The sequence below is a fragment of the Streptopelia decaocto genome, assembly GCF_964273445.1.
Source record: "Streptopelia decaocto genome assembly, chromosome: 2".
In the NCBI taxonomy this organism is placed as follows: domain Eukaryota; kingdom Metazoa; phylum Chordata; class Aves; order Columbiformes; family Columbidae; genus Streptopelia; species Streptopelia decaocto.
In genome coordinates, this window is record NC_138655.1 from 90,384,474 (window position 1) to 90,410,447 (window position 25,974).

The following is a 25,974-nucleotide window of genomic DNA, read 5'->3' on the forward strand; positions in this document are numbered from 1 at the left end:
AGACATACGTACTTTGAAGAAGAATAGAACGCAGATAACATTTAAGAGCATCTCAGAACCCTATGAATCCACATAGTGATGAGAAATCAACTGTTTTTCAAATGTTAATGCCCTATTCCTTATCAATTAATTGTTGTAGAAAGCTGATCCATGGTCTTTCCAAGGGCAGTCACACTGGTTGTTATATGAGACAGTGGAGGATTTCATTAAACACTCCATGTGAAAGAATAAAATGTGTTCAACCTTGACCATACAGAGGTTGTAACTAGGGCAGGTTTTGAATTTATTTATTCCAGTCACAGTTGGGTCCAGGTTAGCCTCATGAACGTGGATCCCAACAGACCCACATTCTCCTTGCACAGGAAGACCATTCACTCATTATCACTGTCCTTCCAAAATACAGATACTTAAAACAGCTGTCTTGTTTTCAAATGTTGCTTAAAATGACATAATATTTGGAAAGGTCTAGAGAGGGAAAAAAGAATGATCACAGGTGAGGAACAGTTTCTATGTCCAAAGTGATGAAGGTAGGACTCCTAAGTCTGAAAAAGAAGTGATTTTGGGGAAATAGAGTACAGAGGTCTAAGAAATCATATATAGACAGCATGTTGAAGAGGGAAGAAATTTTCCCCGATTCTTCCCGTACTGGATATACATGGTGTCAAAGGAGGTCAATAGGAGAATGAGGTTCAAATCGAATATGAGATGATTCTTTACATCTGTTGGTAGTACACCTGGGAAATGCCTTTCCCAAGCATGTGGTAGATGCTAAAAGCGAACAAAACTACCAGAGCAGCCATGCTGCATTTGTGCCTAATGAGGAGGCTACTGTAGCATGAATAAAATACCTGCATTTGCAATGCCATTCACTGCTACTACAGTTTTCACGAGACCAGACATTTCCTGCTTCTCATGATCAGGGTGTCATGATCTGTTTGGATGTCTTACATTTACAGGACAAAGTATTCTGTAAATTAAACTCTGTTTTATGAACACACTAGGAAAGAAAAAAAACAAAACAACAAGACAAGCAAGGGCTAAATCCTCTTTGTACACACTAGTCTAGCATGTGACTTCACTGATTCTTCACTTAATTAACGATGTTTCTAATTCACAAGTTCTCTAATTCATAATGCACAACTCATGCAGCTATGAGCAAAATGGTTACCTAGTCAACAGTGAGAGTGCTCATTCTTCCTCCTCCATCACCTGTGGGTGTCCCCTGTATCACACCTGGAAAGCACAAAATCCTTAGCAGTCTGGCTGGTGTTGGACCTGCTTCAAAAGATTGTTGGGTAAGCTGATGTATGTATACCTTCCAGCTTGGAAGCATGAAAGCAATATGCTGAAGAAAGGGCAGTATGTAAGTCTACAGCAGGAGAAAAGAGTGGGGACTGGGGTGTCACCCATTTGGCAAAGCATTTATTGATCAGTTTCAGTTCAAACCAATTATCACTGGCAGCACCAGTCATTAGAAAAGCCAGTGCTCAGACACATTCTCTGATTCTGCTTTACAAATAAGATTCTGCCATTGCTTGTGGAAGGTCACAGTTTGGTGATAAGCTGGCAGCACAGGTATCAGGACTTGTCAGGACTTTTTGTGCTTTGTGCAGCTATAAGAGCAATTATCTAATGACCTGATGTTTATTACTGACTTTGATTTAGCTGTTGCTTTGCTTCGTCCAACTGCATGGTGAAATGTTTACTGTTACATGTGCTTTTTGTAACTAGTAGACAGTAATAGCATGTAGTTATTCTGTGTAGAACAAACTATTTATGACCTCCAAATTTAGCATAAATGTTCACCAGCATGGGATGATAACAGGGGCCCTGACAGTACAGGTATAGGATGACATTGGAGGCCCCAGGCTGCAAATAGCCCACCAGGGGTCAAATCCTTGTCATCAAAGGGTGCAACCTTAGCAGGTGGATGAGACAAATTTTACATGTAACAAAGAAGAACAAACAACAAGTACCCAACACACATAAAATGCGTCGCATACAGCAAATGCAGATCTACTGTGGAGTTGTGAACCGACGAAGAAGTAACAAGATGTGGAGTGAATCAGTGAGCATGTAAAAATGACTTCTGGTGGACCATATGGTGAGAAGGAAAAAATTTTCAGATATGCTTATCCAAGCAAAGAGGAAGAGAAACCTTCCACACTAATATCAGGCTACACTTGGTGGAAGACCTGGGACACTGGTGACTTGCTGTTACACACACATCCAACCAGACTGAGAGCATTAGAAGGGCAGCATAGTGGTGCATAAAAGAGCAGAGAAAGGGGAGTATACTAAAAGGTTTATGTATGTCAGTTTTACCTGATATAGTTTGGTCTATAACAGTTAGTATCATTGTTAGAAAAATATAAAAATATAATTTCATCACATAATTATCTCAGTTAACAATAATTCTTTGATTATGCTATTTTTAATAAGACTAACAAGATATTCTTCCTAGGTTTGCATGTAAGATATGTTTCCTTTTGCTCATAACAAAATTTTAAACCTGACAAAGTGATCAGAATTGAAGCAACCTGCTCTATAGCTTGGATGTAACAAGTTGGCAAAAAATGAGGCGTGCTTTCAGGAGTGTGCAGACTTTTGTTTGCACTTGGCTTCTCTGAACTGGTGGAACACGGGATATGCAGAGGCAGGTGTTTAGCTATGGACTCTTTTCTCCCCAGTCTGTCTCTAAAATGTGATGAGTGTGTTGAGGACACAAGTTTACCGCAATTAAAAGAGACCCTCAGCTGAAGAAGTTGATCTCCAACTCTTCTCAGGTTCAAAGACCAACCAGATCTGGGGTTGCCAATCTGACCTTACTATTGATTAATTATTTCCTATTAATACATATAGTGCTATCACAGCACTCACTGTATTTTCAATCAGATTTTACCCATGATTCATGTGACAGCCCATCCACTGGGTGATGAGTGAATTAAATCCTAGAGGCCACCTTCGTTTTGTCCTCGTTTGGTAGGGTTTTTTTGTGTGTTTGTTTTGGTTTGGTTTTGGTTTGTTCTTGTTGTTGTTGGTTTGTGGGTTGGTTTGTTTTTTGTTTGTTTGTTTGTTTTATGAGCAGCTCTGTACAGAGCACCCTGGCTGCTAATGCCAAGTGCTGTTGACATCCTTGGCCTCTATTCCCAGGCCACGTTCACAGTCATCACTGAACTTCTCTTTGCTTCAGTATACCCCTCTGTCAACTCTCAAAATACTTCCTGTCTCCTCATGAACAGCATTCAGCTTAATAACTGTTAGTAAAATGCCTTGAAATATTTTGCTGAGAAGCACACTTCAGAAAAGGGAGGTAGGTAAGGTTTCATTAGGAGCATACTAGTCACTTAATGGGCTCTGACATGTTAAAACCATTTCCAGGGGAATCTGGGGATTCTCTTTGCTGGCACTGTGATGTGCTCTGGAAATTGTCACCTTTTCCAATGCGTTGGGTAGTCAGTTGTTAAAACAGAAAGAAAAACAAAGGCAAATTTTTTGTTTGTTTTTTAGTTCATTTAGATAAAGATAGGGTTTTCTCCTTAGCCCCCCCAAAAAGGCAGCTTTGTAAGCATGGCTCTGAAGCAAATCTTTTAACTTTTACAATTAAGATGCAGGGAGTGGTGTCAATAGCACTACTATAAAGAAGTAAATCGAAATACAGAACAAAAGACACAAGTGAAATTAGACGTGCTTTATTTTAAATTCTTATTATACTATAGTTATAAGAAGTCTGGAATTGAAAGCAGGTTTATATGCAGGAGCAAAAAATAGATAATTTTATTAGAAGATGTAGGCTCTGGTGGGAGTGCTTAATTACTTAACAGAGATTCTCACCTTGCATTTGCAACACATTGCTCAGTTCCTTGTACCCCAGAGGACTTATATGGGAGACTTTGACATGCGGAGTTTCTAATGTGGTCACATAAGCTGTACAAAATGAGTGTGTGCCCATGCCTGAAGTGAAAGCCCCCAAAAGTCTGCTGTTCCTGGATCCAGGGCTATTCATTGAGCATATGAAGTGGTATGAATCTTTGCTTTGTTCCATATACTTTAGCAAAACAGTAGCCTGTATTTCTCTCCTCCCAGGACTTTCTTATTTTTAACAGCTGGTCACAGGTTTTGCAAGAACCAACGTGTGGCAAGAAGAGGAGCAGAAAGTAAGTGACCTCCCTTGTTTTCTCACCAATAAAACCACAAAATGACACAACCATACACAGCATAATAAAGCCCCAGTGTTTAATGAGCATGAGGCTCCTTTTAACTTCTTTGGAAGCTCAGTTAGCTCACCTGGGCTGTTAGTACGGGACATGTGCTTATACACTATAGCCAGTGGAGAGGAATTGCCACAGCTTGTGGCATGTGTGTCCTTGACTTATGGGAAAAGATCCTGAGAAGGATTTCAGGGGACGTGAGAAATTCATACACACACATACGCTCTGCTGCTCTAGCATGATGGGGTACATGGCTTAGGATGGAGCGGTATTCTGCACAGAAGACTAATGGGAACCACAGATTCAGGGTGACTTCTGAGCCAGAAGGTCCTCAGAGGAGCGATGCCTTAGGAGGCCCAGTTGAACCTCGCAGAGGAATTTGCTGTGAGAAAGGCAGGATGCAGGCCCAGCTTGTTGAGTTTCTGACTCTCAGGTTACATCTTTATTCCTTTTCCAGCTGAGCTGTTGTCCCTGGGTATTCCTGGGGTTGCTCCTGTAAAATGACTTAATTGTGCAGTAGCTGTGTTTCCTGGGAACTTTCAGGCATGATTTAATCTAAACTCATCCCCAGGTGGCAGCTCCAGTGCAGGATATTTGCTAGGCTTGTGGGACTGGCAGGACAAGAGCCTCAAGTTGCCCCTTCTGCTTCTCTCTCCTTCACCCCATTGATCAGCCGGGAAAGCCTGGGCTGCTTTGGGGCAGTGAACCCTCCAACATACACACCTGTGGGAAACAAGGCTACAGGGCAGGTTCAGAAGAGAAGGCAGAAAAGGATAAAGCTGGACCACACCAAACTCATAAGATGTGACCAGGAAATGCAAGTTTGGTGTGATGAACTCTGAGCAAGGGCATGTAAAACTCTGGACTTTCATCAAGCAAAGGAGAAAAACAGTGTATCAACACTGTGGATGAACACATGAAATACAGGAGTGAGTATGTGTGGGTGCCTGCGCATGTGAAAGGGTTAAAAAAAAAAAAAGGCATAGGGAAGCAGCAAGAGGAAAAAAAGAACTGGGAATATTCTGGAGATAACACATCCTGAGAGATGCTTCCAGCAAAGTGAGCTCTCCATGAACTGGAAAATTATAACACTGTGAGATGAAGTAGTCCATTTAGCTAGAAATACCTGTTTTTACTGCAGTCTGAATGATCTAACACAGGGTTGTGTAATTCAGTCTAAGAATTTATGATACTGGGCTTTTTTTTTTTTTTTCTTTTTCCTTTTCAGTGAAATATCAGACCTTAATTAAAACTAAAGTTCAGACTATGGTGAATGGAGCTTTTCAGATTCCCTTGCAGCACTAATGCAAAAGACCATAAATACAAGTGAACTATAGGAATAATATGGCCTAGAATTGCCTTTAACTACATGTATCTAATTTTAAATCATTTGCTATCCAGGTGCCTTTTCAAATTCTCCCTAATCTTACCAATTACCTTTCTTTATCAAATTTTGTTCAGTACAAGGATGACCAAATTAATGATGAGTAGCTTTCCACTTTTTTTTTTTTCCCCTCCCTAATGTGATATTTTGCAATATAGCTAAATGAGAAATGAAGGCAGGACCTTTGTTCATGGTTTCTGAATCTGGACGTTCAGCTCACCATACACGTGCCTCAAAGCATCACAATTTAGGCTTGCAATCAGCTTTCGTAACCCTGGTACTTTTGGGATGCATTTTACTTCCCAGATCAAGGTAGAGTTCATTGGGATTTGCCTGTAAGGAAGAAGAAAAGTAACAATATCAGGATCAGTCAGCCGATGCTCTCAACCTGACCCACAACTGGAGAAACTGAAGGTGGGCAGTATAACACACCTCAAACTTTTTATGTTTCACTCATTCTCATAAGTGTCCTATAAATTATTCCCTCCATCTTCTGTACCTCATAGAACTGACTCTGTCAAAGCCTTTTCTAGCCTTTCCTCCAGGCTAATTTTAATTTCTGAAATGAATCCATTTTCTTCTGTCTCCTGTCACTTCCTCCCACAATCACTTTCCGAATGACCTTCTATATAGCTAGCACATATTTGTTCTACTTTATAAATCCATTTTACGTGTTTATCATAGCCTGTAGCCTGTTGATGATTGCTTAAATGGTTAAGTAAGTTCTTGTTGTGAAATGTCTAGGGAATTCCCATGCAAACCTGATGCAGTGCTGATGAGGTGCTGACACCCTCCACCAGCTCCTATCCTGAACCACCCTGTCACAGTTACAACATCAGTAGATCTCCTCACTGGTCACTTCAAATGACTTCTTCATGTCCATACAAGTAAGTCAAAGTGTTCTTGGGACTCCTACTGTTAGCAGTTGCTCTTTTACGTCATGTATGACTCTTGATAACTCATACTATAAAGCAAATATATTCTGTGCTGCTCTTGATTTTTCAGTTTCTGCTACAATCAAGATTCACAGAGAGCCTCAAGTACTGGGTTTCTGTGTTTTCTTAGTGCTTTCACTATGTTCTGTGTGCAGATTTTGAAGGCTGATACTGATTGATTATGTTTGGGGGATGTCAGGATACAGCTTCTCCAAAGGAACCAAAGGAGAAGGTAGCATAGTGGAACTCTATTTATAAAACTGAATGTTCTTTTCCTCAGCATTAAGTAAGTAGATTATGAATTTAGCCAGTGTTCTCATCTCACATGGCTATGGTATTCTGTAAACAACTAAATAAACTGAGAGTAAAGTAAGCCTAAACTTTAGTCACTGTTTCAAATTATCATCTGGTAAGTTTTGGTTCTCAGATGCCATGTCCTATGACAAGGTCAGGACAGAAGTGGCTGGCCAGGCTTAGCACAAGTTGCTACAAGAAACCTTAATTAGCTCTAAATGAGATAACCTGGGATCCTCTCACCTGAATATTTGTTTCAGTGCAAGTCTGCCCCTGCTGAAATTAGATATTTTAGCTTCTTAGAAGTTAGCTTAGGCTAGCACTGCATTTTGCATGCACAGTCATAGGGACCCTGGGGCACATACCCAGTTTTAGAAAAGGAAAAGTAGAGGAAGATCATATTTTCAGTGTGAGCATGTGCAGACCACTTCCAGCAAGTGTTTTATCTCTTTTTATCTTTGTTCTTAATGAGAGACTTGCTGTTCCCCTCAGCTGACCTGCCTGCTCCACGAAATGCCCACTCAAACGGTAGTATGAGAAAGCAATGACTTCATTTGCTGCACAAGGTTAAATACCTTTTGAAATTTAGAGTTTATGGGAATGTTCTGTAAGGGATTCTCTGTATGGAAAGTGAAGAGGATATTATACCAATTTGCCGAGCAGTAAGGTTTGGTCTACTTTCTTGAGTACTTGGGGGTCACATTCTCTAAGGATGAAGGTTTCCAGACCACATCTTCACAGTGTCACACTGAGAGAGGGTAGCACTACCATTGCTAATTTACAGGGCTATCAACTCTGCATGTATATATATGTACTTATATCTATATGTGTGTGTGCAGGAAGACAAAGGATGTGCTGGAAAGCACAACACAGTTTTTCCTGTTTCTGTACTGCCCTACTTCAAAACCAATTTGCTTCTCTCTACAAATGCTAATACTAGCTGAACTTTGACATCTAGAAATACTCAAAATGACTTACAAGCTAGTGTGAATACATGTTTGGTTAAAATCCTTTTAACACTATCCATCACTGCCAGGTTAATTCTCATTTGTCATACAAAGTCTATGCCCCATGTAGGAACTGCTGCTGCCAAAGGCTTTTCCATAAGTCATGCTCCTCTTGTCTGAGGCTAATAGCTAAATATCACCATATATATAGTCTTTATAAATGATCAAGACTGAAGACCTCAAGCCACTTCATTCCCGGAATAATGTTGCATCAGCTGGATCACACACAGCTCTTTCGTGGAGTCACCCAAGTGACACAGAAAAGCTACCCTAAAAATCCAGGGAGGTCAAAAGTCTCATCCCCACAAAGAATTGCAAAGACACATCCCATATATGACAGTCCCTGATGGACAGGGAAGCAGTGGAAGAGTGAGGAAAGCCTAGAATGAGTTTAATTCTCTTTGCAAATGGAGTAAAGCCACCCTAATCTGATTTTCCAGGAGAGAATTCAGTGATGAATGGTTCTGCGTAATATGCTGAGCCATCACCACACTCAGCCATTTATCACTTTGAATGCACGGAGGCAAATGTGATTATTATTTAAATAAACTACAACTGCCCCCCTGCTCTGTCCTCAGTGTGTATAACCTGCAGCCTTCATTCTTCTCATAGAAGTTCAATCTTAAAATGACTAAGCGGATCCATTTCCATTTGAAATTATGGCAAGGGCACTACTGAAAAGGGGAAAACATGGTGACTTGAAGGAAAATTACATCTGTTCTATGAACCATTTTTCTCCCTAACTCCTGTGCCTTTGACGCACCTGGCAACTTCTGCATCCTTGAAGGCTGGAGCTGGCCCACAGCAGCTTTTGGATTGAGAAGGATGCAGAACAACAGGGGAGGCTGGCACAGCTGGGTAGCAACGAGGGCTATTGCTGCAACTTGTGTAACTCGTGTGGACCGTGCTGAGTCGTGTTCAGCAGCATCTGTGACAAACCACGTGCACAAAGCAAGCACAGTATGATGCCCTTTCACAGTCATTTTTCTATCCAGCTCCACGTCAGAGACTGGTTTTGATCTTTTTATCCCTGGCCCAGGTGCAGTCAGGCTCAGACCTCCTTTATTGGCTGCAGATAATGCTGACAATTTACGCAGCTGCTGAAGCACAGGCTATTTTTCAAACTCCTTTTGCACACACCTGGGGACCATCAGTGCAGGTAATGATAGATAACATTGCTTTGGCTGCCCAAGACTAAGTAACGGCTGCAAAATTTTCCACGGATCTCAGTTATATATCATGGAACTGGCTAATACTGAGCTTATAACACTGAACTCAAATGGAAAGAGGGTTTAGGAAACAACTTGCTTAGTGTATGGGTATCACTCAGCGTGAGATGCAAATCTGAGCACAATGAAGGTGGCTGATGGACTTTCCTTTCCTGAGGCTTGAGAGCACCCTGTGTTGGAACCACCCCTCTGTGCCAGGGCAGCCCTCTGCAGTGTTGCTGCTGGGACGACCTGTGTGCTCATAGACCTGCTGCAGCCATCCCAGCAGGCTCTGCTGCATCCGACACATGTTTCGTGTCTTGGCATAAGCTTGCAAAGATCATCTGAGGTATCTGAATGTCTTGTATAATTGTGATTAACACGAGTGGAGAAAAGCCCTTTTTTAAAAACAGCACAGGACTTGATTTGCACATACTGAGCGAGTGTCAGTAAACACTTCATGTGTAGGATATATCTGTCTTTCTGTGATAGCGGCTTACAGGTGCTATTGTCAAGAGCTAAAAATAATGTAACACAGTGAAAAAGTAAACTCAGGCTGCATTAGCAACTACCCACAACCACTACCCCTTCCTCCAGCACTGGTACTGAACAGATTAAACACTGTCATAGTCTCTCTGCACAGACTCTCTGGACAGCCTGACTCCTGACTATTGAGACCTATAGGTCCCCTGTGCATTGAATTTTAAAGTAAGGAGAGAGTGTCTGAACTGAATCACTCAGCACAGCATTAGTTAACTGTGTCCTGTGAGCTTTCTCCTGTGAGCAAGCAGGGGGCAAACTCCCAGCTAGTTGTGCTGTTGTGTTTTCTTCTTCCCTACCTGAACTCCTTTTTCGTCGTTCTCAGCACGCCGGGTCCCTCAAGGCGGAGTGTGACATTCTCCAGGGTTTGTTTCAGGGGATTGGTGAATTCCACAGTCACAGACATTTCTTTGCCAGCTACCATCTCACCTTGGGTCTGCAAGACAAGGAAAAGACAATGCTCCACAAGCTGATAATAATAAAATGCCCCATGGTGAAATCTGTGGAGTTAAACACATAGTACTTGCAAGGAAGGAGAGGAGGTGGAATGGAGCACACAGCAAAATAGCATGAGGCAGAGAAAACTTAGCCAGAAAAGTATTGTTGGATGGGCCCATGAGTACCACTGCAGATTTTTCTATCCATTGCAATTTTCCCTCAAGCCCCACGGCAGGTCAAGAGGCAGGCCCTAATTTCCATAGGAAAAGTGGAAATCTGCATGCACAGTCCTGGAGCTGAGTGTCCAGCTGAGGGGGCCTCTCTCCCAGACTTTGCCCCCCTTTCCAGGCTCCCTACCAGCACTGAAGTGGATGGCCTGCTCCGGACATAAGCTCTAGAAGAGAAAGGCAGGTGTTATTACCCTAAATCAGAACCAGGTCGCATTGCTTGCACCCCTCAAAAGGGTTGTGCCCATCTTTGCCCTGCCTTGTGCTCTGAAGGTTTTCTAACCTTGCACATGCAAAGATCTGAGAGCCAGTTGTCCTCCAAAAACCTTACATAGCGAAAAACCAATACATTTTGCACTGAAAAATGTTAAACTGCAAGACTAACGAACAGGGATTGCATTGATTTCCATGTGTATTACAGGATCTGTCTGTTCCTTGACATCAACGCTGGCAGTACAGCCACCTGGAAAACACCAAGTGAATGTGTTTTTAAACAAATTCTACATGCTTGGGTACTTTTTCCTTTTTATTTTTTTATTTTTATTTTTTCCTCCTAGAAACACAATAGTTCTCACAGAATATAAAAGGCTCAGGCAAGGGTTTCCAGCTTACGAGTTGCAGATCCCAGCTGCTCCATGGACTACTTTAAAGGGTCTTGAGGAAGGTAAGTAAGAAAAACAAGTACCTTGTCAATAAATTTAAGGTGTTCTTCTGGGGTCTGCAGCCCTACTGAAAATTTTTACAGAGTAAGACAGTTGCAAAAAGCTGGAAAGCCTCTGATCTCAGGGACCACTCTGCACCAAATACAGATATATTGACTGGAGTAAAGGACGAGATGCCCACAGCCAAGTTCTCAACAGCTTTTGGACACTTGAATTTAGAAAAATACACCAGTGGTATTTTCAGAATTCCTAGCCCACTTAGAGGTCTTATGTCCTCCTTATTCCAACTGTCCATTTAAGATCACTGTTACATGGGAGGATTCAAAATTATCCTGAACTTCTACACATGCAACTGAGACCATGATATGCATTATATTTGCTGAGCCTATTTTTGTAACCTAGTCTCAAGCTAAATTAGAATATGGTGTAATTTTGTCAACTGTTATCTCTGACAGTCTCCTTAGACCAACAGAGTAAGATCAAAGGTGTATCCAAAGACATGAGGAGAAATAAGTTTTTTCATTCTTTTCTCTTACATTAAGAACTCTAGTCTGCCAGTCACATTCAGTGAAGAAATCTGACAAAAAAACTAGGGAGATAAACTTCCTCAAATTTCTTAAAAAGAAATAAAACAAAGTTTCCTATATAAATACATAGGTATATATACATACACTTAAAAAACCCAGCTATTAAAATTTCAGCGTATTTTTACACATCACAAAGAAGCAGAGAAAAGACAAACTCAGTTTACCAGCAAACATGGTTATTGAACAAGAACTTATCCTATATAATAAACATTCTTCCTTCATAACAGCAGGGAGGACAAAGTATTTTGAACCTGGAACTGGGGATGTTGTATAAGACATTCTGCTTTAAGTATTGAATGGAAAGAACTCTCTGCTTTTAAAATTTGGTTACTGAAGACAGGTATTTGTAGTAGAGTTCGTGTGTCTTGTTTGCCTCCTCTAGAGTGCTCAGTAAATCAGAAATATTTTGTTTGAAAACACCAATAATCTGATTAGATCATCATGACATTTCTGCAAACCATTAAATTGAGTACATTTTTTTGCAGATTTCACTGTAGTTTTGATCTATGTTTTTTAGAAAGCATTTTCTGCAGAAGGCTGCAGGTACTACATAAAATATTATACGGAATCCTGAACATTGGTGCAAATAAATATACAGGGGGGAGAAAGGCCTATAAACTTGGATTTCTTTCAAGGTCCTGAATTTTAGGAAGCTGCGTTCCTGTGTACATAAAGCTTCCTGAACAGGTGTTCTGATTTTTATTTTTATTTTTATTTTTTTTTTTTAGTATTAGGAAAAAAGCAGATGCAAATGACATCATTCAAAGCAGATGAAGGCTCAGCACTTTTGAAAATGAGGCAATTTATTTGGATGCCCAGTTATGGATTGAGAACTCTCAATCTCAGCCCTGCCTTTGCCATATGGGATAGGGTCCTTGTCCTATCACAAACATTACACTTCTGCATTTTCATAGGTACCATGCCACCATCTGCAGAGATGCCTGAACTTGCAAGGAACATCACTGACAGAACATTGACAGAGTGGCAGCAAAGCACTGAAATCCTTCAAGTTGTCTCAAATTGGTGCTGCCCAATACAAGTTTGGAGAAACTTTCCACAACACCTGCAGGAGTTTTCCAAGAAAATTCAATAGCAGTGCCCTTCATTCTCCAGTAAGAGGCCTCTGTGCTGTCTTGCTTTAAGTATAATGGACTTCTGAAGTAGTTAAGGACTTGAGTGACTTGAGTGAGCCATTACTCTTACCCTTCAAGTTTCTCAAGCTTTCTCAGATCTTTTCCCCTCCTTCCTCCACTGAGATCACTTCAGCTCTCTACTACTGGAGATGCAGTCAGACTCAGACTTCAATGTAGGGATACTCAATACAGTCTATAACACACCTCTACACCCCCATACACTCCAGTCAGCCACTGCTTTATAAGGGCCATGTTAGACTGAAGGTCTAACGTGCACACACGCACACGTACACCCCTCCATCCTAGAAGTCAATGTGACAGCCTTGTACAGAACAGCCTGCACGTCATGATGGTCACTCCCCTCCACCACAGGCTTGAGCTACCTTGATCCGCAGGGTGGGAATTTCCAGGACTGTTGCCTTCTGCATAGCCAGAATCTTCCCCGTTTCATTGATCCGTGCCGTCACGAAGAAATGAAAGGAGGCTTGGTCCAGCAGGTCGCTCAGGTACTCACTTGATTTGATCATAACATCAAAAGCGCTCGCTGAGGAGAGAAACAGGAAAGAAAAAAGGCACCTGAAGCAATCTAGTGACTGATTGCTCCTCCTGTCATGGCCAGTGGTAGTTACACGAGTGCCTTGGAAAACAGGTGTCCCACAACCAAAGGATGGCTTTGATTTTTTTCACCCAAACTATCTTCATCTCTTTAACTCGACGTCTCCCCTCTTATCTTACCCTCTTTCCATTTAGGCTGTGAGCTCCCTGGGACAAGAGCTGGGTTTGTGCACAGCCTCTGCCCAGTGCTCATCTCACATGGGCCCATTTCACTGTTGAAGGTTTCCAGGTGCTACCACAAAATAAATGAGAAGGAAGACTGACAGTAAATATCTACCAGGCATGAAGGTCCAAACCAGCTTTTGAGTGTCGCCTTTGTAAATGTTTGCTCTTTCACCCTATTCCTGTGCTTTCTCTGACTCTCTTCTCAGCAGAGGAACGGCACCAGGGATGCCACCAGAGCAGCCACTGGGGGTTGTAAGCCCATGCACACTACCTGGGAGACCACCTGCTCTCAGGGACATGTCTGGATATCTGCCTTTGTTCTACACTGGTCTTGCCTGCAAAATTTATCAAGAAGATCCTCCTGTCGCAGGCATGCCCTCCAGAGAGTTTTCACGTGCTCCCTGATGATAATTATTGGAAGGAACGAGTCCCCTTAGGCTAGATGGTTGAGATGCAGGGAATCATTAGTTTTAACCATATTGAGCGGCAATTCCCAGGCCAACAATGGCGTCAGAATGTGATGCAGAGAAGCAGACCTGCTAACTAAGTGACCAAGCAGAATATATAGATCTGCAATTCTTGCCTCTGTAAACATTCATTATAACACTAGTAAACATATCAAGATCTCTCATCTGTTACCTACGATTATTACTGTTATCCATTATTTCTATTGTATTTGTGACATACACTGTACACAGTGAGATAACTGAACTCAGCTGGGTAAATGACATTCACCCCTTCTCACTCTTTTCATCTACTCACATCAAAAAGAGTTCCTTTATTTAGTTTCAAAGCTATTCCCTTGGTGACCACCTGACCCGGATTTACCAGGCCAGTCTTAAATTTACTTGATGTTCTCCCTCTCCCTCCCTCTTTCTCACTCTATATCTTCTGTAAAAGAATTTCCCATAATGCCCCAAACTGTAAATTATAAATCAGGTAAGGTATTTCTCATCTGAGCAAAGTAAATAAATAGATAAACTAAAAAAAAAAAATAAATGTTGCTATCTAAGAGAAATTTCCTTTTTAGTGCAAGGAAAGATGAACTATTCTGTTTAAATTCAATCACTACAGCTTAAAAAAAAAAAATGAAAAAGAATAATAGGCTTCCATTTCCTTAGCATTGGCTGTGCAGTTAAGTTGCCAGTACCACTTATTGCACCTGGGAAAGCCAAGGAAGACACAACTCCAAGCTGTCTTAAAGGCTTTCAAAAAGATAGAGAAAACTAAATATAACCAAGTAGATGTGAGAGCACCTTTGAAGGCACTGGAAGGTTTAAGCTGTTCAAATCCTCAAAGATGTTTTCAACCCACACAAATTCTTTAATCATTATTCTGAAAATCACACATTTGCTTCCTGTTTGAAAACTTAGTTTCCTTCTTTCTTTCAGCAACACAGGCTGGAAGAATGCCTTTAACACATCTTTATTATATTGTAATTTTTTGTTACCCCTCTCTCTTTCTCTCTACATATATATACATACATGTATATACCCTTATTGCCATGAACAAAGCCTATAAATCCTGCCTGAGTGCCCCAAAAGGTATCCACCTATCACACTTCTGACAGAGTATTCTCACGCAGTTGCAAATGATCGCACTGCTTCCATTCACACTGCCCATCTGCTCAGACACCATTTCTGATTGCACGTTTACTCCTTTCCAAGGCAAAGGCAAAATAATTAAATGCTCAGGTTTGTCATATCACCTTCAGAGATGGCCTAACTTGTGAAGGTTTTGCCTCCTGTTACAGGACAAAGTGCTCCACAGAATGATAGCGGTAGCTCAGATATAAGCTAATTTCCACCTTGAAAGGTATTAATTTCTTAAAAAATGTCTCCTTGGCCAGAAGTAATGATGGGGACATACCTTTGGTGCACATTCAAAAAAAATCCATGTTCTGTTCTCTCAGGTGCCTCTCTCTAGTCTGTGTTCACTCACCGTCAGTCAATTCAGAGTTTCCAGCACAGTTTCAAGAAGCTTTTTACAAACCATTTACTTAACTTGGAAAAAAATGAATTATGAGGGTCAGTGATGCTTAAACATAATCTATTTGTTTCATTTCTTGTGCAGAGGAGATAGATGAGCCTCAAAACACTGCAAAAGCTGTGTTTTAGGTAATAATACCTCACATAGACCTTTGATGCAAGAGCAGATGCAAGTCCTCGAATGAAGCACAAAACACAGCCAGAAAGTGTAGCAGGAATTTTCACATTTCCTACAAGATGACTGAATTTTCTCCCATCAAAGGAGTGGCACAGAATTTAGACTGAGCAGTTGAAATTATTATTTTTTTTTACCTAGCCAAGTCTCCAAAAAGTTTTGCAGTATTTCAGATAAAATATTTAGTAACCGCTGCAAGCCAATGTAATACTCCACATGGTGTTTTGATAGGCTGTGTTGTAACAACCCAATGCGACCCAGAGTCAGCCCATTTCCAGACCCCTTGCAAATGAGTCAGGGAGGTAGAAGGAAACAGCAAGCAGATGTCAGGGCTTTGTTATAGACCAGAGATAGAATTTTTATTAACCTTCACTTGTAGATGTAAGTGAACTCCTACTTGATGGAGATTGATCATCTCCAAATCAAAACATGCCATTTTAGATGATACTCAAAGGGGAGGATTTGTTTTTCATGGCATGGTGGGAACCGTGATTCCATGGAGGTTTCTCACTGAGACAAAACCCACCCTCTTTGACAAGAGAGGTCTCACAGCATCTCTTGGGTTGGTATGAGATAGAAAAGACAGATGAGAAAGCTCAGAGGTCAGCCAGAGTGGCTGTGTTCCAGCACCAGATCACGACCAGGATGCCCATCCTTTGGCCTCCTGAAGTCCTGCTGCTCCCACTATGTTCAGCAGAGATTGCTTCTGACAGTGTCAAGAAGGCAAAATCATTGCTCCTGACTTTCTCAGTAGGAAACTCAAGCAGAGGATCCTCTGACTTAGCCTCCACAGGAGCACATTCTCATCACTTTTGCTGAGCTGGAGGCACTGACCCAAGAGCTCAGGCCTGTCAGAAGGACAAGTGATTGGCAGTCACATTTTGCTGGAGAAGGCAGGGATCTACAACCAGCCTGCTGGATAGTGCTTTGGAGTACAGCACATCCTCAGCACTTGCTAACTGTTTTCCAAATGGGGCTGCCATGGCTGACAGAAAATAGATTGGTGATATCCAAAATAAAAAAGGAGAACATGCCTCTTCCCTGCTTTGAGCATCGCAACATCCTGCCCTCAGACGCATTAGCTAGGCTGCCAGAAACTGCTTTTCCCATGAGAAGAGGGAGGTAGGGTCTCCCCACAGCGGTCCAGAGGCCACTGAGAAAAGCAAATGTTGCATCTGTAAAAATGACCTTTGAGGTGCCTGCCCAGCTGACAAATGCCCCTGCTCTATGGTGGTACATTCTAGTCACAGATCAACTTTTTAGATCACCGTAAATATAAAATCCTGAACCACCTAGTCCTGCAAATTCAGATATATGCTGGGACCTCTCAGAGCTTGTCAGCATATTTCAAGGAAGTCAATGTATTCACCTTTTTGTCCCTGTAAATGACACCCTGGGGAACCAGAACTTTACCTTCACTTTTTGAGATACTGCTAGGAGACTAAAGGTACAAAAAACGATACCTTGCAGCTTAATACCTGCGGTCCTTTGCTTTCTTTTGTACTAAATAAAAAAAAAGTAACAGTTCCCGGACAAGCAGCTTGAGGTGAGAGAGAGCATTATGCAGGGAGCAACAACTTCAAGAAAACATCTTCAGCTCTAAATGACTGGTAGCAGGGCCAGAGTTAGGAGCAGAGACACCTGATATCCAACAGAGTATCCTACCCCTACCCTCTAGAGGTGGTGACAATTAATGACACAGAGATAAAAAAAAAAAAAAGCTAGCAGGTTTGAAAACAACTATGCAAGTCTTACATGACGAGGGTGCCAGATTTGCACTGAAAGAGTGTTTCTTGAATTCATTTTTTGTGACTCCTGTGTAAAACACTATGTTGCCTGAAAGGTATGTAGTAGCAGTGTAATGGTTGTGACTTTTGTTCCTGAAAGTTATAGTGACTTTGAAGTCACTGCCAATGACTGCCTTTTGCACTTGGAAGTCCATGTCAACATCTGTCTGTGGCTGATACATGATGTCTTGGGTAGTTTGCTTTTTAACGCCGTACATCACAGCAGTCTCAAGAGCCAGTCTCTCCTCCTTTGAGCCTAGAAATGAATGAAAATCAAATTTAGAAGGTAAATGGCGGTACTGCATTAGCCTACCCACTGATCACAAGAGTACATCTTCCACAGTTCGTGGTAGCTGAAATGAACAGATGAGGATAGTGAACCTTCCTGTGGTAAAGTTAATATTAGCAGAACATCACAAATTCCAAATGAGCTGGTATTCAAGACATCAGATAGATTGACCTAGCTTAATTGATATTAATAGAGCTACACTGATTTACTCTGTGCAAACATCTGGCCTGAGTAAGAAATGACTAAACAGCTGCATAGAAAGACTTGAATTGTTTTGAATACTTTCAGTTACTCCATGACTACTCTTTATTTTCACTACAGCTTATTCAGTACAAAGCATTTCTGAGTAGCAAAGTCTGTACTCTCACCAAGGCATCTGCAGTGTTTCTGGGATGGAGTTACAAGTAAAGAGTTCCAGAGGGCACTGTGGCAGCCTTTTATGCAGCTGCCTCAGTGCCAGAGGTCTGTAAATACACCATCCAAGATGTGACTAAGGTAAATCTACATTGGTAAGGTCCCATCCCATTACAGGTTACCTTCTTGGAACTTGTAGTCCTCAGTAATCTCCATCATTCCATCACCCCCAACTTCCTTGGTCACAATCAACTGCCCAACGTGGGTTGTGTCAATTTTTTCTATCACTTGGGTTCCATTTTTCTCCCTTCTTGAGTAAACAATGTCACTATTCACCTACAAAATTAAATGAAAAGGGATTGACATACATGGAAACAAAGAAAAGAAGGGAAGTAAGCCTGTCTCCCCTCAAAACAATAACACGTTGATTCGAAGTTCGATTTGCATTGAAGTCCCATGCTTAAAATTAGCCACACGCTACAATAATGACTAGAGGAATTTTACTCTTCAAAGCTCCAGAACAACAGGCAATGTAAACTTGGGTAGGCTACAGACATACTGCTCAGACTTGGGGAGCATGATTACACATTTCTTGCACCAGAAGACTATAGACTATAGAGAGGGGAATGCTTCATAAATAAAATATCTTTATTTTCTTCTGTCCTAAGCTATATACAATTCAATTAGAGATAGGTTTGCTCTACAGCTGCTGCCATTCTGGGCACAACAGCTCTGATGGTGCCAGAGGTTAAAACTCGAGATCAGGACTTCTTGCTCATCATGGAGATATTTCCCTCTCAGTTCTGTCAGTCAAATTACCCATGTGAACTCTCCTTGACCCATTGCAGTCAAAATGGACATGGTGAGCAAAGACCTCTTTAAAATCACTGCAACCATCTTGACTGAAATAAGCAAGGGAACCTTAACGTAAGCAGCTTTGCTGGCAAGCCTGAGAAGGAGGTAACAGCTAACAAGGAGTGAAGATGAGTAGCTAGAGAGAGTGACTCATTTGCCAGCAGAGCTGGAATCTGGGATGGATAAATGACCATAGCCTGAAGTTTCAACTGAGTCAGAGTAGATTTTTCTACTTATTCACTGGTGAGCAGAAATTAGAGAAACCTCTGTCATTCATTATAGCCATATCACATCTACTAGCTGGCATATCAAAATATAATTACGAGATTTTTCTTTGACGTGGAGTAAATTACAGCGAAGCCCTATCTTCTGCCTCAGCTATGGTCCTGATGATATCATTCAAAGCACTAAAAGTTGTCAGGTACATACCTCGGCATAGACAAAAGGAGCATCAAATTGGAAGCAAACATGACCGTGTTTAATGGCTTGAACTGAGGCTGGGCCACACCTGTACATACCTGTGGGGAGAAGACAGATAAAGTGAGAGATTAAATTAGTTCAAAAACATGTCAAAACATCATATTGTCTCAAAGAAAAAGAACTATTGAGGTTTGCTGAACTATTTTGAGAGTTTATGGGAACTCCTGGCCAAGAAGTGAAAAACTTAATTTCTGTTGCCAGACCACGAAACAACACAGACTGAAGTCTGGAACAGCCTAATGGTTCAGTACCTTAATGGTACAGTCCACTATAAGTCTCAAGGTGTTGAAATGCAGTTGAAGCTGGTTTTGCTTAAAGCAGATAATTTTTGGAGGGCTCAGTTACACCACAGGCTGAGAAAGATCTTACTGCAAATTTGCTAAGAACATCTTTTAAGAACAGGAAAGAAATAGCAGTGACTTTTCACTTTTTCTCTCCTGCCTACCACCTGTTCAGGAAGCTTAGTAAGGGCTGCAGAAACTGGCTGACATCTAATGAAGGAGAATTACTTTGATCAGGCTCCTGTATAGGTTCTCTAAAATTTTAGAACCCATCTTTCGGCAACAGGGCTACATTTTTTCTGTACAAAGCAAGGCCCATCTCATACAGGATTTTGTGCACATGCATCATGAGCAGTGTTATAATAAGGACAGATTTATTGTAGAGCTCAAAACAAATCAGGAGAAGGACCTGAGTATAATTATCTGGTGCAAGAAGTTGTCATCAGCCATATGGTGGCACTGGCTCAGCTCATTACCACAAAGAACCCAAGTATTGGAAAGAGAGTTAAGGAGGACTTTAAACAATATTACCATCACTGGTTTCTTGGGGTGTCCCATCAACAACCTGCCATCCTCCAAAACCAACAGGAAGATCAGGTCTGGTCATCCATGCTTCATTCCAGCAATGATAGTTCCTTAGACAAGAGATGAGAGTGGAATGTTAAATTATTGGAAAGAAGAATACAGACCAAAACAAACCTGTGTATTTATGTCCTTCCATTACTTCAATAACAACTTTTGCCAATTTAGGGGTGAAAAAATTGGCTTTTTAAAGAACAGATTTTTAGGTCTAGAAGTTTGGTATCTATCTGTCAGAACCTGAAGGCCACAATCTTTCTTTGTAGTTTCTTGACTGCAAGTTGAAGAAGCTTTTTGATTCTTCTACTGTGTTCTGAATGCAAGTGTCCCTGAGTGCTTGAAGATTGTTGGGGTATATGAAGAGCTACACAAACTAAAATCCCCTTCCAGACAGACACCTCCACTTCAGTCTGCCTGCTAAAGCAAGCTTTGAATCTTCTTCATGCCACTGAAACTTGGTCTGCTTTATAACTACTCAGACAGAAGCTTTGGTGCCTCTTCTGAAGAGATTTCAGGATCAACTCCATAACGTACAGTGTGTAGCTTTGTTTGCATGGCTCAAGACAAATATGATTAGCTGGATTCCATGTTGATTGAGGAAAAGACCCTGCATAGCCTTTTTAAGACTATCCTCATTGTGGATACCTTGTAAGGTCTTCCCAGTCTTGTCAGGCCAATGAGGGAGGTCAGATCTCCTAGAATGTACAACTTTCCATAACACCCGTCTACAACCACTGTGGGCCAGGTCTTGCCTTTAGGGCCCAGGACAGTATATTGAAGGGTGAATTTTTGAGAGTGGTTCATTTGGGTGCTCAGGGTTGAAATGCCCTTACTTGACTGGATGCTCAGGAAAAGAAAAAAACAAACTCCTACAGCACCATCACAGTCTGCTCAGAATGTTTCAAAGGTGACCAGAAAAGAAAGACAGATATTGTAACTTCCTGCAATGCCACCAGTGCTCAAGGGAGAGCTCAAGCAAGAAAAGGAAAGGAAAATCTGGGAAGAATGTCTTGCAGTAAAGCCAGGAAAGTGTCTGAATTTCATTGCTGCAAAAATAAAATAAGAAAGGAGTAGAGAAAGGGGCATTTTTGCTTGCAAATTATACATATCCTACAGCAGGTATGAATAAGATCACATCTGTGTAGCTGCTGATACAGCCCCTAGTACATGCAACGATATTAGCAACAAAAATGGGGATTGTTAAACTCTGACCATTTCATTAATAATAGGTGAAAACCAGCCACGGAGCAGAGTCGGAAGGATCTGAGGCTTGTCTAACAAGACATTTCAAAGTGGAAATGAAAGCTTGGATCAGGGTAAAACTTGTCAGTTAGGAGAGTTAATGAAGCAGCACTACAGAAAAAGGAATTATTCAAGGAAAATGACGCACACTCAGAGAATTTTTGATGCTGCTGAGAGTAGTCAATGCTGAATCATGCTCGCAGAGCTTTGCTGAAGGCTACCAGAGAATGGGGACACACTTTGTGGTAGGTAGGTTTTGAAAACTGTTATGCCAACATGTGAGAGAGACAATCCCTGCCCTGAAACCTTCAGTGGTTCACTTTGAATCAAACTCAGATATGTCACTGCCTTTGTGTTCTATGAAAGAAGAACCTGAAGAGCAGGCAGGAGAGAAAGATGGTAAAACTGAGGGGGTATAACAGTGCAGAAAATGATAGTTCTGCTTCAATTCTGTAATTAGATAATGTAGTTTTTTCTATATTCATCCTAGGACACGGGACCTCTCTTACTGTTTTTTATTGATTTGGTGTTGGGCACAAAAGGATGGCAATTCTTTTAGATGTGCTGCCACACAAATAACAAATACACTTACAGATATTGAATATGAATGGACAGAAAGACATTGCTTGTAAAGCACATGAGCATTAAGGAAAGGAGGATGAGGGGAACATTTTCCTCTCCAAAATGTAGCAGAAACATCTCTCTGATAGAGGTGAGCACAACTGAGGATCTGGATTCCCAGCCATAATTTGTTAAAGTGCTGCTGTATTTCTTGTATTCTGCAGCAATCCTGAGACATTAAAGAAAGCAAGAATGGCTATACAGATCAATGTAGTGACCATTAAATATTTACAGGGATAATTACAAATAGGCTAAACAAAGCGATGGGGAAATTAATAAAAGATGACCAGGTGGGTCTTATGCCTGGAAGACAGTTTAAGCAGGGTGCTTCTTATTACTTATGAGACAAGCGCATGCTGGAAACAGCCGCTGCCCTTTCATTAGTTAACAAGCGCAGGCAGTGGGGTTGAGAGTGGCACTGATAACATTATTGAGAAATTAAAGGAAAAGTGAGCTGGAAGTGAACAGGAGAGAAGTCGTCTCAAAATGTTTTTCTCCATAGGCCTAGACATGGATAAAACCCCATGGGGCCAGGTGACTTCGAGTAAGTTTCTGCTGAGGTACAGACATTGGTCTGCTTGGACCTCACAGTAGAAGTGAGTCTTGATTCTCATCCAAGAGAAACATTCTTTAAGTGTCTTTATATCATCTTTAAGAAAGACAATGAGAACAAACTAAGGGGACAGAGGCAGTACTGATGGGCCCAAATCCGGCCAGCTTTATAAAAATAACTTTTTGCAAAGTCTGTGTAATTTTGTATATGTGTTCTGTTGTTGTTGTTGTTGTTTCCTATCCTGAGGGAGAAGATGATCTTTAATAAAAATAAATAAATGTCAGACAACATTCAGAGGGAGCCCCACACTCTGCAATTGATTGGACTAAAAATCCTGGCTCCGAGTATCCCTGAAGTCTGAGAGTATTTAAAACCTGGAGACAGATCAGCTCCAGCAGTACAAGGCAATAGAAATGACATATTAATAAAGAAAAAGAGCTTTGATTCTGGTTTTCAGGAGATTATAAATAAAAGTGAGAAATACATTTTAAAAAATCGTTATAAACACCTTGAGTTTGTCCTCTTAAAAAAAAAAAAAAAGAGAGATATTAAAAATAAAATCAAGGTTAAGATACATGCCATTTAAAGTCAGCATGTGAGCTACCATGGAGTGTTACAGAATAATGGAGAGAGAGGACAGAGAGGAGAAATGAAAAGAGGTGTGTAATGTATTATGTCATGCCTAAAGGGTTATGTGTACCATATACTAATAAATGCACCAGGAGAATAAAAGGATAAACAAGGCAGTTCAAGAAGTAATCAAGCCAAAGAAAAGCAAACATAGGGTGGCAGGATGAAATGCTGGCATGAAGTTGCATATGGATTTCAGTGTGGCAAGGATGATTTTGGATGATCTGTCTCTGTCCCAAAAGAATGGAAAAAAACAGGACTGAATTAAGAAGTCTTGGGAAACAGCTGGTAAAAGAAGAAGTAGGGAAGTAAATGGAGATGTCAACAGCAGGTGAGAGCTGTTTCATAGATCAGGTTAGGAGAAGGTGAGAAGAGTTGAGACAGTGAAAAGTCTGAAGTGTGGCAATGATCCACTTCTGGGTGTATATTGACTGAACAGTGAGGTGGCCAGTCATAGGGTCTCGTTTTGCATCGTCACAGGCAGAGGAGGTTTCAGAAGAGTGATTGTTCCTTTACTGGTCTTTGAGCCATAGCAGACGCATGAGACGTACTGAGGTCCTGCTGTCACATAGATCAGATACAGCTTAGCAAACTGGGACATCCCAAGGATCCTAACAGGAGGGAACAAGGCAAACAGCAAGCCCACAGCCCTGGACTTCAGGAGAGTAGGCTTTGGCCTGTTTAAAGTCCTGCTTGGAAGAACCCCATGGAAGGCAGTTCTGGAAAGAAGATGGATCCTGGAGAGCTAGTTGTTTTTCAAGGATGACCTCCTCCAAGTTTGAGGACCAGCCTGATAGCTTTCTGAATGACTGAGTGGGCAAGGGGTGACTAGTGCCTGGGGGCTGGTTTCTCTTTTGACTTCAGCACCACCTTCCAGACATTGTCATAGACAAAACATTGAAGTATAGACTAGATAAGTGGACAGTAAGATGTATTGAAAATGGGCTGAACTGCTGGGACAAGAGGGTTGTGATCACTGGTGTGAACTCCAGCTGGAGCCTAGTCACTAATTGTGTATCCCAGGTGTTGATACTGGGTCCAATACTGTTTAACATCTTCATTAATGACCTGGATGATGACACCTACCACACCCTCAGCAAGTTTGCTGATACGGAATACTGAAAGGAATAGCTTATACACTAGAGGCTGTACATGAGAGAGGTTGAGAGAGATGGGACTGTTCACCCTGGAGATGGGAAGGCTCAATAGGATCTTATCCACGTCCATAAATGTCAGGTTAGGGAGGGGTAGAGAAGAAGAGAGAGCCAGACTCTTCTCAGTGACACTCCATGACAAGGCATGAAGCAGTTGGCACAAATTGAAACACAGGAAATTCTGTCAGGAAACACTTTTTTACTGTGGGAGAGGTTGAGAACTGGCACAAGTTTCTGAGAGAGGTTATAAAGTGTCTGTCCTTGGAGATATTCAAAACTCAACTGGATACAACCCTGAGCAACCTGCTCTAGCTGACCCTGCTTTGAGCAGTGGGGTTGGATGACTTCCAGAGGTCGCTTCCAGTCTCAAATATTCTGTGATGCTGTGATACAAGCTCTAGATGTAAACAAACATAATTGTTTTCCTTAGATTCCCTCTCAATAGCAAATTATAGAAATCACATAAAAGAGGTTACAGCAATCGGTTCAGTCGTTTCCTCAACTACAGAATTACAGTTTTCATATAAAGACTTCCAGAGATTAAGTTGTTAATGAAACAGGCTGATGAGCATATTTAGGTTCCATTTAAATATGAGAAGAAACTTCTTCACAGTGAGGGCGACAGAACACTGGAACAGGCTGCCCAGGGAGGTTGTGGAGTTTTCTTCTCTGGAGACATTCAAAACCCACCTGGACACATTCCTATGTAACCTCATCTGGGTGTTCCTGCTCCAGCAGGGGGATTGGACTAGATGATCTTTCAAGGTCCCTTCCAATTCCTAACATTCTGAGATTCTGTGATTCTATGCTGATGAGTTGAAGATATTATTGACACAAAACAGGTATATTAACACTGAATAGAACAAGTATCTGCTGAATATAGGAACATATACAGAGGTCACATTCACTGCTTCACTCTGAGGAGGAGAGACTTGAGGCCAAATAATCCACGCATAATTTCTACTGAGTAGAGCATATAATCAATATATGCTACACAACTCCTGTCAGACAGGAGACAGTAAGAGTTCAAGAAAGAAATTAGAGCACTGTCTTCTCCAAAAGAATACATGGATTCCATTTCTTGTTCCTAAGGAGTTTTATTTTTATGAATTAGGTGATAGCACTCCAGTAACTTGTACAATACCTTGGCTTGTTTCTTTTTCAGATGAACTGGATTTATTTTGGAAAGTATCTATTTGCAACAGTGACTGCATGCACACTATGTAAACCCAGCCTACAATTATGGAAACCAGGCAGATATAGGACAAGAAGGGTGTTTTTCCATAGGTATTGAGGTATCACTTTGAGCTGACACCAGAGTGATGGAAGTACTTATCCTACCCATTTCCATTTTTAGAGATAGCCTGGCCCTAGGGAGCACAAACCCATTCCAGTTCTCCTCCAGTGTGCTTAAATAGGCACTATACTGAATGGTAACAGTAGTAGTGGGAACCCCTAGAGTATGTCTCCTTACATGACAAGCAGTTCATATCCGTTAGCCTACTAACAATCCTTTCATTCTGTTTTACATAAGCTAGCAGTGTTCTTTAATACACAGAGAAATAAATAAACCACCGGCA

At 41.3% G+C, this 25,974-nt stretch overlaps 1 protein-coding gene across 2 annotated transcripts in view; it reads right to left on the reverse strand.

Annotated features, from left to right (window-relative positions):
- Window positions 1–3,676: 3,676 nt before the first annotated feature.
- F13A1 (coagulation factor XIII A chain) overlaps window positions 3,677–25,974 on the reverse strand; it is a 61,258-nt gene continuing 38,960 nt past the window's right edge. For both annotated transcript variants that reach the window (XM_082045619.1, XM_082045620.1), the window contains exons 9-15: window positions 20,147–20,250; window positions 19,284–19,372; window positions 18,182–18,335; window positions 17,325–17,612; window positions 13,010–13,170; window positions 9,879–10,015; window positions 3,677–5,928 (exon numbers count right to left, since the gene is read on the reverse strand). In XM_082045619.1, the coding sequence (XP_081901745.1) occupies window positions 5,784–5,928; window positions 9,879–10,015; window positions 13,010–13,170; window positions 17,325–17,612; window positions 18,182–18,335; window positions 19,284–19,372; window positions 20,147–20,250 (1,078 nt within the window). In that variant the 3' untranslated portion in view covers window positions 3,677–5,783. The remainder of the gene's footprint in view (window positions 5,929–9,878; window positions 10,016–13,009; window positions 13,171–17,324; window positions 17,613–18,181; window positions 18,336–19,283; window positions 19,373–20,146; window positions 20,251–25,974) is intronic.